The following is a 12,803-nucleotide window of genomic DNA, read 5'->3' as shown; positions in this document are numbered from 1 at the left end:
TTGCGTGATCGGACAAATATGCGCAAATGAAAAAATGCTTAAAAAAGGCAGGTTTTTTTTTGTCTTGAAACGGATTAAGAAATGTTCCATTATTTGTAATGGGAAAATAGAGTCGGAATTCGACCGATTCGCTTCTCGAACCGCCTTCTGGAACGGATTGTGGTCAAAAACCAATGTTTGACTGTATGTTTGTTTGCTATTCTTGTTAAAATCACACTTACATGTGAACTGGAAATGACAATAATAACACATAGTGGAAGCCAAATTGAGCAAATTGGCTATTTCAGAAATCTGTGTCAAACTGGTCAAGTTAAAGTTAAAGTCCCAATGATCATCGTCACACACACATCTGGGTGTCGTGAAATTTGTCCTCTGCATTTAACCCATCCTGTGATTTTGATCCATCCCCTGGGGGAGAGGGGAGCAGTGAGCAGCAGCGGTGCCGCGCTCGGGAATCATTTGGTGATCTAACCCCCCAATTCCAACCCTTAATGCTGAGTGCCAAGCAGGGAGGCAATGGGTCCCATTTTTATAGTCTTTGGTATGACCCGGCCGGGGTTTGAACCCACAACCTTCCAGTCTCAGGGCGGACACTCTACTACTAGGCCACTGAGCTGGTAGCCCTTTGCCTTAATCAGTACCCAGGAAGTAGCTCTCGGTTTAAGAAAGGTTGGTGACCCCTGCTCTAGACCCTGCAGACATTTTTTTGGCTCTCGGGGTCACTAAAATACTAGCGTTTTGTGAGCGGAGGTTACGAGACGGAACGTAAGGAACAACTAGGTCGACGAGATATGAAGGCGCTAAGCCATGCAATGATTTATAGATTAATAGAAGAACCTTGAAGTCACATCTTAAGTGGACCAGGAGCCAATGTAAGTTGGCTAATATTGGGTTAGTGTGATCAAATTTTCTTGTCCGTGACAGCAGCCTTGCAGCAGCATTTTGTACTAACTGTAAACTTTTGATACTGGACTTAGGAAGACCAGAGAATAATGGGTTACAGTAGCCCAGGCGCAATGTAATAAACGCATGTACAATAGTTTCCGCATCACCGGTCGAGAGGATCGGACGAATCTTAGCAATATTACGAAGGTGAAAAAACGCAATTCTAGTTATGTTCTTAATGTGCTTTTGAAAGGAGAGTGTTTGGTCAACTATTACCCTGAGATTAGTTACTGCATCACTCTGAGTGATAGTACGGTTATCCATAGTTATAGTGGTTTCCTTAAATAAGTGGTGATAACAATCTGGACCAATTATCAAAAGACTGTGATGTACCGAAGTCAAATTCCTTGTTTGGCATGCTCAAACATGGCGAATAAAAATTCTTGAATCTTGAATCTCAGTTTTATCTGGCTTAAGACAAAGGAAATTGAGAGACATCCATTGCTTGATCTCCGCAAGGCACGCCTCAAGATTACAACAGTCCCGCGGCTTTGTCATCGAAAACGGCATATATAATTGAGTGTCAGCCGCGTAACATTGGAAACTAATATTATATGTACGTATTATGTCCCCAAGCGGAATCATATAAATATTAAATAGAATATGTCCGAGTACCGATCCCTGCGGAACACCACACGTAACGTTATAGAGCTCAGAGGTCGCATTGCCATGGACCACTGTCTGATAGATAGGAATAGAACCAGCGTAGTGCTGACCCTGAAATACCAACACAGCTTTTAAGGCACTCTAATAAAATATCGAAGTCTACAGTGTCGAAGGCAGCACTAAGATCGAGTAATATCAATACCGATGAAGTGTTTGAATCCATAGCTATGAGGAGATCTTTAGTCACTTTTGCAAGTGCTGTCTCGGTGGAATGATTAGCTCTAAAACCAGACTGAAAAGATTCATATCGATTATTGGCGACCATGTAATCAATAAGCTGCTGCGCAACTATTTTTTCAAGAAGTTTTGCTATGAATAGGAGATTTGAAACTGGCCTATCATTACTGAGACAGTCCGGGTCGAGATTTGGTCGCTTAAGTAGCGGTTTAATGATAGCGGTTTTAAAGGCTGTTGGCACTATACCAGAGGAGACAGACAGATTAATTATATTTAAGACGGACGGTCTTAAAATTTGAAATAATTCTTTAAACAGTTTGGCTGGAAGCGGGTCGAGTAAACATGTTGTTTTTTTAGCCGCATTAACCAATTGCAAATCTTCCTCTCAAAAGTAATTATTCATTAATTTGTCTAGTCATTCATGAAAATAGACCTTTCATCTTTAGTGGTTAATCAAAACAAGATATTTGCAAACACCTGCTTTTACTTCACTAAACAATCACCACACCAGTAACAAAATCAGTTTAGAAAAGTTTGATGAGCAGTACAACATTAATAACTCTTGTGTGATATTGTTTAATTGTTGTTTACTAAACAATACCAAATAAACAACACTGGTTGGTTAATAAACAGTACTTGGGTATACAGTTTTAAAAAACACTTTCATGCTAAATTAATTATTATCGGATTGTTCGATTGATCTGTAGAATGAACTATAAAATAATCAATTCTGAAAAGATTTAATAGTGGCAGAAAATATTTGACAGTGACAGTCATTCCAACCCATTCTGTTATTCTAAATCTTTCTACTATATCATTCCTCATCTTTTCATTTAATCACACCCGGTTCAGGGTGTCCCCCGTCTCGTGCCCGATGACTGCTAGGATAGGCTCCAGCACGCCCGCGACTCCCGTGGGGACAAGCGGTATAGAAAATGGATGGATGGATGGATGGATGGATGGATGGATGGATGGATGGATGGATGGATGGATGGATGGATGGATGGATGATTCCAAATATTTACTTTCAGAATTTCATTATTCATTTCCTCCAGAAATTGTATGTTCTAGTTAAATTTTAATACCCATGTGCTGCAGTATGTCATGTTTTTTCTCTGCTCACCTCCGTGTAGGAGCCATTTTAGTTGCCCAGGCCCTGGATTATGAAACTTGCAGGGACTACTTCTTAACAGTGGAGGCTCAAGATGGGGGAACACCTCCATTGAGTGCTATTACTACAGTGAACATAAATGTAACGGACGTCAATGACAATGCCCCCATGTTCAGCCGTGACCTGTATACAACTGTTGTGTCAGAGGATGCCACCATTGGAGAATCTGTTGTACAGGTATGATCAATTCATGACCTTTTTAACCAAGACATTGTGATTAATTTCCACCACATTATCATAGCATTTAAAGGTACGACTAAAAAAAACTTTCTCTCAAGAAATATCATATATGAGGTGTAGTTACTTAGCCAATAATGTTACATATTCATCATTGTTAGTTTGTAAATGATGATACATTGTATCGACCAGGATTTCTCACTCTCTCTCTTTTTTATTATGCATGAATTAGAGTAAGGCCTCTTTGTCACAATATGTGGCTCGCACCGGGTGCAAATTTAAAATGATTTGTTAATTATCCCTAAATGTGGAACCGCTAACACAGGTTAACATTGAAAGCTATGCCCAATTAATATTGGCTGACTCAGACCGCCCGACTGAGAGAGGCTGAAATAGGGATGGAAACTTAGGGATGGAGGACAATGCCCACCTTTTTAATTAGCCTCATACAACTATTCTTCATAAGTATTGTAAAAATCTTCCTTTATAATTAAATAATGGTCAAAAATTGTAGAAGTGCTGCTAAATTTGTGTGCATGTGTGTATGTGTGTGTGTGTGTGTGTGTGCGTGCATGCATGCGTGCGTGTGTGTGTGCGTGTGCTTGTGTGTGTTCATGCGTGCTCTGCAGCTGGTAGCAGAGGATATGGACAGTCAGCTGAATGGGGCCATCCTCTACTCCATTGTAAGTGGGGACCGAGACAACCAGTTTTTCATTGACCCACTTAGCGGGATCGTCAAGGTCAACAAGCATCTGGACCGTGAGACAGTAAGGGCACACACACGTATGTGCACACACGCGCACACACACGCGCACACACACGCGCACACACACACACACCCATCCAGCCAGCCAGCCAGCCATCCATCCATCCTCTATACCGCTTGTCCCCATGGGGGTCGCGGGCGTGCTAGAGCCCATCCCAGCAGTCATCGGGCAGTAGGCAGGGGACAGCCTGAACTGGTTGCCAGCCGATCGCAGGGCAAGGGCACACAGAAACGAACAACCATCCGCACTTGCACTCACACTCGCTCCTAGGGGCAATTTGGAATGCTCAATCAACCTACCAAGCATGTTTTTGGAATGTGGGAGGAAACCGGAGTGCCCAGAGAAAACCCACACGGGCACAGGGAGAACATGCAAACTCTACACACGGAGAGTCGGAGGTGGTATTGAACCAGCACCCTCCTGACTGTGAGGCGGACGTCCTAACCAGTGTGCCACCAATCCGCCCCAAACACACACTCATAATAGCTAAAAATTATCAGTTAAACACAGAGAAAATCTGATCTAATCTGATCTAATTGCTGGCCAAATGCTCCTGGAGACAGCCAATTAAAAACTCTGGAGTGGATGAATCTCAAAGCAGATGGCAATTATTCACACCCAACCAGGAAAGCCAGGCAAACAATTATCTGAAAGTCTCACACATGTGCTCAGTAAATTCTGGCATGAATAGTGACTTCGTCATCTCCTATTCATCTGAAGTGCTTGAGAAATTCAGTAATGTTCAGATTCTAACGATAAAGTATTCATGAGTGTGGTCCATGAGCCACATGAGTGGAGTTTGAAGTTGGGTGGGTGGGATCAAAGCTTTAGGCTGATGAAAGTGTTTTAGACGTTATCACACAATGAGCATTGGTTTGTGTGGATTAGTGTGTTTGCACGTGTCTGAGATAGCACAAAACAATGGAGTGATTGTTTTCTCCCGTGGTTGTCAGTGTTAATGAATAGATGTTTGTGTTTACCTGTTTCACCTCCAATTTCTTATAGCACTTGCTTCCCCTCTACCACTCCCTCATACTCCTTGTTTCTGCTTTTCAGAAGCAGACCAAGGATGTTAAATAATTTGTTTAAATGTGGGTCGCTATCATATTCTTCATATTGTTATGCTGCTGCATTGGCATTTCTCTTCATTGTACTTCATTAGCGCTATTTTTATTTCTCAGTCTAGTAAAAATAATAAACCAAAAAAACACCCCCCTTACTGTCTGTAGAGCATTGTGCAGCACATCAGTGTGTGTGGTGTGGTGTGTGTGTGTGCGTGCATGTGTGTATTAAACAATCCTTCACTGTTAAAACAAGGCAATAAACAAGTCACAGCTGTTTGAAATTAAGATATATTGTGTAATTATAGTCCATTATATTTTACGACAACAACTATCTTTACTGTTCTGGAAATGCAATATGCTATATCCTTTCATCCAAACGCATTGAATGTCACGTCTCGTCCCCAGCCGTTCCACTATCTGTATATACTATAATGTCTGTTGTCATGGTTTCTGTCTGTGTGCTTGCCCCGCCCCTCCTGTGTGCCCGTGATTAGTTTGATTATTCTCACCTGCCTCTTGTTACCTGTCATGTACGTATATAAGTCCTGTCTGCCCCTCAAAGTTGGATCATTGTGTTGTTGTCTTAATGTCTTTTTCTTTCACGTCGTCGTCGGCCAGTCCTGTTGTTGGTTTTGTTAGTAAGTTATGTCAGTCTGCCGAGTCTGTTCGTTGTTCCCTTCAATAAACCCTGGTCCGAACTACATTTGGCCGCCCTGCTCCATCCGATCCGTGAAATTGAAACAGTGAGTCTAATTGTCTTTTTTTCAGAAATTTGCAATGAGGAAAATAAACATCCATGTTTCAGATTGTATTTTCATGTACATGGTCGGGCAAAATGATCTGACACATTTGTAGGTTTAATAAAGTGTAAATAAATTAAAGAAACAAAAACGGGTTTTTTTTGTCTTTGAAAAGTACATATAATTCCGTTTCGTTTGGTTTCGTTTCATTTTCGTTTCGTTTTTGAATAATGTTATATTGTTTCGTTTCAGTTGGTAACATGAATTGGACCGATGAGCATCGCGCTTTCATTGTGGAAACATTTATCAAGAACGAATCTGTAACTGCAACACAACGAGCGTTCCGCTGATCTTCAGACTTGGTAGACATGATCCCGTACCTGCTCGAAACACAATCTTGTCATGGGTTACTAACTTCAAAGCCAGTGGATCAACATTGAAACGAAAATCAACCGGCCGACCTCGCACCGCCAGAACTCCAGAAAATGTGGCAGCGGTAAGACCAAAATAACATTATTTAAAAACGAAACGAAACGAAACAAAAACAAACAAAATGGCATTATATGTACTTTTCGAAAAAAAAAAAAATTTGTTTCTTTTATTTGCATTTTATTAAACCTACAAATGTGTCAGATCATTTTGCCGGCCCCTGTATTTACATCTGGATCTAATACATAACTGGAAAAAGCATTATTGGTAAAAAAAAAAAAAAACTGTTGAATGTGATTGCAACACTTCATTTCTTGTTGAGAATATGTGTATAGAATAGAGAGAAAAACTAAACGTATACATATTCCCTGGTGTCGTTATTAAAGGTTTCTGACATTCTGGAAAAGAACTGGTGTTCACCTCACACCCCTGTACTGCTGGGCCAATGCCAAGAACACTTTTTATTTTCCATGATGGAGGGGTGCAGAGGTAGAGAGTTGCAATGCAGTGAGGTCTGCTAGACCAGAGTTTGGCAAGAACAAAAAACAGGCACCCATAGATTTGGAGTATTTTCTCTTATGGAGGCAGTACTTCATCTAGAAGTCGACATTCCACTTGTTAATTAATATCATGCAGGCATGTGTGGTCACATCACCAAATACAAATACTCCCCCTCCGCCCATGAAAAACAGAGCTAGCTTCCAACTCAAGGGAGGAAAATCTCTTGGGAGGGCTGTTTATGTAGATTAGGTGAATCGTGACAATTGTTACTAGGTAAAATAAGGAATGTTTTTTTTCACAGACACATTTTTGCTAATAGGTCACAAACAAATAATTTAATATGGTGGGAAGTAATAAACTTTCCATACTGTGTCCTCTTTATTATTTGCTAATCGTTTTGCTGTAACAACTGCATAAAGTCTTTTTTATTGTCGTTCTTCAAGACCAAATAGTTTTGTAGACCTCTAAATTGCTGCTGTCAACATGCGAGACATCACCAATCCAGTTTAATGAGCACATACAAGGAAAAGCCACACAAATCCAAGCCATAACATTACCTCCACAGTTGGGATCATGACTGAGATCCGAGTTTTTTTTTTTAAGCTTAACCATTACCATGTCTGAGAATTTTGGACTTTCATCTCTATAATTTTGTCATAATCTAGCCTGATCATTATATTTTTGCTAATGAGAGTTTTGCAGCTACTCATTGTACATTTTTATTGCAAAATGCTTTTACTCGCTATGGCCAGGTTTTTTATTTTTCCATCCATCCATCCATCCATCCATCCATCCATCCATCCATCCATCCATCCATCCATCCATCCATCCATCCATCCATCTTCTTCCGCTTATCCGGGGTCGGGTCACGGGGGCAGCAGCTTTAGGAGGGACTCCCAGACTTCCCTCTCCCCAGCCACTTCATCCAGCTCATCCCGGGGGATCCCAAGGCGTTTCCAGGCCAGCTGAGAGACATAGTCTCTCCAGCGCGTCCTGGGTCGTCCCCGGGGTCTCCCACCGGTGGGACATGCCCGGAACACCTCCCCAGGGAGGCGTCCAGGAGGCATCCTGATAAGATGCCCGAGCCACCTCATCTGGCTCCTCTCAACGTGGAGGAGTAGCGACTCTACTCCGAGTCTCTCCCGGATGACCGCGCTTCTCACCCTATCTCTAGGGGAGAGCCCGGACATCCTGCGGAGAAAACTCCTTTCGGCCGCTTGTATCCGAGATCTCGTTCTTTCGGTCACGACCCATAGCTCGTGACCATAGGTGAGGGTAGGAGCGTAAATCGACCGGTAAATTGAGAGCTTTGCCTTTTGGCTCAGCTCTCTCTTCACCACAACGGACCGGTACAGGGTCCGCATTACTGCCGACGCTGCACCGATCCGCCTGTCGATCTCACGCTCCATCCTCCCCTCACTCGTGAACAAGACTCCAAGATACTTGAACTCCTCCACTTGGGGCAGGATCTCATCCCCGATCCGGAGAGGGCATTCCACCCTTTTCCGATCGAGGACCATGGACTCGGATTTGGAGGTGCTGACCCTCATCCCGACCGCTTCACACTCGGCTGCGAACCGTTCCAGCGAGAGCTGGAGATCACGGCCTGAAGAAGCCAACAGCACCACGTCATCTGCAAAAAGCAGAGACGCGATGCTGAGGTCCCCAAACCAGACCCCCTCAACGCCTCGGCTTCGCCTAGAAATTCTGTCCATAAAAATTATGAACAGAATCGGTGACAAAGGGCAGCCTTGGCGGAGTCCAACCCTCACTGGGAACGAATCCGACTTACTGCCGGAAATGCGGACCAGGCTCTGGCATCGGTGATACAGGGACCGAACCGCCCTTATCAGTTGGCTCGGCACCCCGTACTCCCGAAGCACCCTCCACAGAACCTCCCGAGGGACACGGTCAAACGCCTTCTCCAAGTCCACAAAACACATGTGGACTGGTTGGGCGAACTCCCATGCACCCTCGAGGATCCTGCCGAGGGTGTAGAGCTGGTCCACTGTTCCACGGCCAGGACGAAAGCCACACTGCTCCTCCTGAATCCGAGGTTCGACCTCAGTGACTTCGACCCCAGAGATTGGAGAATCCGCCTCAGAGTCTCCAGGCCCTGCTTCCTCAATGGAAGGCGTGTAGGTGGAATTGAGGAGGTCTTTGAAGTATTCTCCCCACCGACTCACGACGTCCCGAGTCGAGGTCAGCAGCACGCCATCCCCACTGTAAACAGTGTTGACGTTGCACTGCTTCCCCCTCCTGAGACGCCGGATGGTGGACCAGAATTTCCTCAAATCCGTCCGAAAGTCATTCTCCATGGCCTCACCGAACTCCTCCCACGCCCGGGTTTTTGCCTCAGCAACCGCCAAAGCCGCGTTCCGCTTGGCCATCCGGTACCTGTCAGCTGCCTCCGGAGTCCCGCAGGCCAAAACGGCCCGATAGGACTCCTTCTTCAGCTTGACGGCATCCCTTAACGCCGGTGTCCACCAGCGGGTTCGGGGATTGCCGCCACGACAGGCACCAACGACCTTACGGCCACAGCTCCGGTCGGCCGCCTCAACAATGGAGGCGCGGAACATGGTCCACTCAGACTCAATGTCCCCCGCCTCCCCCGGGACGTGGGAAAAGCTCTGCCGGAGGAGGGAGTTGAAGCTCTTTCTGACAGGAGATTCTGCCAGACGTTCCCAGCAGACCCTCACAGAGCGTTTGGGTCTGCCATGTCGGACCGGCATCTTCCCCCACCATCGGAGCCAACCCACCACCAGGTGGTGATCAGTTGACAGCTCCGCCCCTCTCTTCACCCGAGTGTCCAAAACATGCGGCCGCAAATCCGATGACACGACTACAAAGTCGATCATCGAACTGCGGCCTAGGGTGTCCTGGTGCCAAGTGCACACATGGACACCCTTATGTTTGAACATGGTGTTCATTATTGAAAATCCGTGTCGAGCACAGAAGTCCAACAATAGAACACCGCTCGGGTTCAGATCAGGGGGGCCGTTCCTCCCAATCACGCCCTTCCAGGTCTCACTGTCATTGCCCACGTGAGCATTGAAGTCACCCAGTAGAACGATGGAGTCCCCAGAAGGAGCGCTCTCCAGCACTTCCTCCAGGGACCCCAAGAAGGGTGGGTACTCTGAGCTGCCGTTTGGTGCATAGACACAAACAACAGTCAGGACCCGTCCCCCCACCCGAAGGCGGAGGGAGGCTACCCTCTCGTTCACCGGGGTGAACCCCAATGTGCAGGCGCCCAGCCGGGGGGCAATAAGTATACCCACACCTGCTCGACGCCTCTCACCGTGGGCAACTCCAGAGTGGAAGAGAGTCCAGCCCCTCTCGAGAGGACTTGTACCGGAACCCAAACTGTGCGTGGAGGCTAGTCCGACTATATCTAGTCGGAATCTTTCTGCCTCGCACACCAGCTCGGGCTCCTTTCCAGCCAGAGAGGTGACATTCCATGTCCCAAGAGCCAGCTTCTGCAGCCGGGGATCAGACCGCCAAGGCTGCCGCCCAGCTCACATTGCACCCGACCCCTTCGGCCCCCCCCACAGGTGGTGAGCCCATGGGAAGGGGGACCCACGTTTCCATTTCGGGCTATGCCCGGCCGGGCCCCATGGGCGAAGGCCCGGCCATCAGACGCTCGCCTTCGAGCCCCGCCTCCAGGCCTGGCTCCAGAGGGAGGCCCCGGTGACCCGCGTCCGGGCGAGGGAAAACAAAGTCCATTTATGTTTTTCATCATAAGGGGCTTGGGTGAGCCGTGCTTTTTCTGACCCCTCACCTAGGACCCGTTTGCCATGGGTGACCCTACCAGGGGCATGAAGCCCCCGACAACATGGCTCCTGGGATCATAGGGGCACGCAAACCCCTCCACCACGATAAGGTGACGACTCGCGGAGGTTTTTTTTTATTTTTATTTTATTTTTTCTCACGGCTCTGATTTCATTTTCTCAGCTTCAAAATGTCTTCTTTTTCCACCCACAGACAACTCGGATTTTCATGTTGGTTACATTTCTATAAAGTATAAATCTAGTCTTAATAAAACAATTAAGGACCAATATTTGGTAGGTAGGTGCCTGTGCACTCAACATTAAAACAAGGCCATCTTCATTTTAGGTGTTCCGGGTGATGCGGCTGCTGCACCCTTTGGCATATCTTGCAATTTGGTTTTAAAAAGTAGACTAAATTTTAGACTACCTAAAAGCACGTCTTTTAGACTACCTGCAAGCATGTAGCACAGGTGGTATAACATGATTTTGTTGTATTTGATCGTGGCGCAGGCAGACAATCTGAATCATTTTAAAAATCAGTTCATTGAACAAATTAAAATCATGATCCGTAGTAGTACACATCTGACTGACCAGAACTCGTGTCGAGTGGATCCACAGCATTTTTTCTAGTATTATAAGATTAGTATAAATAGTTTAATATAATTTGTAAACTATTATGAATTGCCAAGACACTTCTACGTCCACAATTCTGGACAAATCAATCATGCTTCTTTCTCTACTACAACCCTCAGGACAAACTGTGTAATTACGAAAGTCTTACATTCATTACCTTTTAAAGGGGACAACGTTGTCATATTTTGTGGCATTGTCCAGTTACTTGCCTTGTTGGCATTACTGACAGTCACGCCCGGACTGACCATCGGGAGAACCGGGAGTATTCCTGAAGCGCCGGCCTAGGATTGGCCTGCTGACCTGCATCTCTGTTTGTTTTTTGCCGGTGCGGCGGCGCGCCTATCAGAGAGACAGGCCACTGAGGCCACTCAGGCCAGGAGCATGTGAGGAGGGAAAGACGATTGGTTTATATCAATTAACACCCGCCCCAACAGTCCGTATCAACCACACAGAGCGCGTGTGGAAGAAGGGGTGTGTTACTATGTCAGGTGCCGGCTGCTGTAGCTAGCGAGCGGTGCAAGTGAAGATAACGGACTTCGAACGTGGTAAAAAGAAGAGAACAGGCGGTGCGGAGAGGGACAAAAAAAGAAACCCTAACCATCCGTGTCACTCCAAATCAATAAATCCATCAGAATCTCTGTCTTCCGTGTCACTTGAAAAAAAAAAAAACAACACAGCTGTTGACGCCGGAAAGACTACGTGCGCCGCAGACGTCAGACTAGATATATCAAATAAATGTAATATAAACAACAATTTTATCAAACCATCCGTGTCACTCCAAATCAATAAATTCATCAAAATCTTCATGTTCCGCGTCACTTAAACAAAAAACAAAACAAAACACAGCTGTTGACAACGAAAGTACGTGGGCCGCTGACGTCGGACTAGATGTATCAAATAAATGTAATATAAACAACAATTTTAACGAACCCTCCGTGTCCCTCCAAATCATTAAATATTCATCCTCTGTGTCAAAAAACAAAACAAAAAAACAACAAAAAAAAACAGCTGTCGATTCCGGACCTACGTGCGCGCTGACGTCAGCCAACTTGTCAGTTGGCGGCTCCAATTATTCCACAGATCTACGTATATAACTATATTGTAGCGTTACCAAAGTACCAGGCAAGACATGGGTTTGATAACCTGCTCCTTATTTCACAAATCAAGAGCTCAACATGAGCCAACGCACGCAAGCGCCCTGGATCGCTCTTTCAGTTTTAAAGTGAAAATAACATGTGACGCGATCAACTATACGAGTACGTAAATAAAGTGTTAATGATCAAGTAAAAATTTGTGAAAAAAAATCACATATGAGTCGCTCCTGAGTATAAGTCAAAAAAGTATGGAAAAAAAACCCGCAAGTTATAGTCTGGAAAATACAGTAACCATATCATTCTTTCAATATTGATTAAATGTGTTTTTGTCGATAATATAATTATTATGCAGGTTGTTCTAACACTCCCAGCAGATGCAGGGTACCGTATTTTCTGGACTATAAGGCGCACGTAAAAACCTAACATTTTCTCAAAAGCCAACAGTCCGGTGCGCCTTATATATGGATCAATTGATGAATGTGTTGATCCATACTGGTTGTACACAGTGCTGTGCCAAAATGTTTCAGTAAGTTTTAGTACAACTAGTAAATTACAAGGTCGCATCACTTCCCAGCATTACAGCAAACGTGGTCAGGGGGTGTCACTGAATAGCTGTTGTCCCCGTGAGGCTATTTAATTTCAAAATAGGCTACTCTGTTAATGTTTCGAGTA

At 45.1% G+C, this 12,803-nt stretch overlaps 1 protein-coding gene across 3 annotated transcripts in view; it reads left to right on the top strand.

The window, feature by feature from the left end:
* Positions 1–12,803, top strand: part of fat3a (FAT atypical cadherin 3a) — a 181,696-nt gene that overhangs the window by 115,980 nt on the left and 52,913 nt on the right. For all 3 annotated transcript variants that reach the window (XM_088382036.1, XM_088382035.1, XM_088382034.1), the window contains 2 exons: positions 2,922–3,136; positions 3,766–3,903. In XM_088382036.1, the coding sequence (XP_088238162.1) occupies positions 2,922–3,136; positions 3,766–3,903 (353 nt within the window). The remainder of the gene's footprint in view (positions 1–2,921; positions 3,137–3,765; positions 3,904–12,803) is intronic.

The sequence above is a fragment of the Syngnathus floridae genome, chromosome 7 (assembly GCF_059516105.1).
Source record: "Syngnathus floridae isolate MCC-2025c chromosome 7, RoL_Sflo_1.0, whole genome shotgun sequence".
NCBI classification, from domain to species: Eukaryota; Metazoa; Chordata; class Actinopteri; order Syngnathiformes; family Syngnathidae; genus Syngnathus; species Syngnathus floridae.
This window is presented reverse-complemented; position numbering and strand designations above follow the sequence as displayed.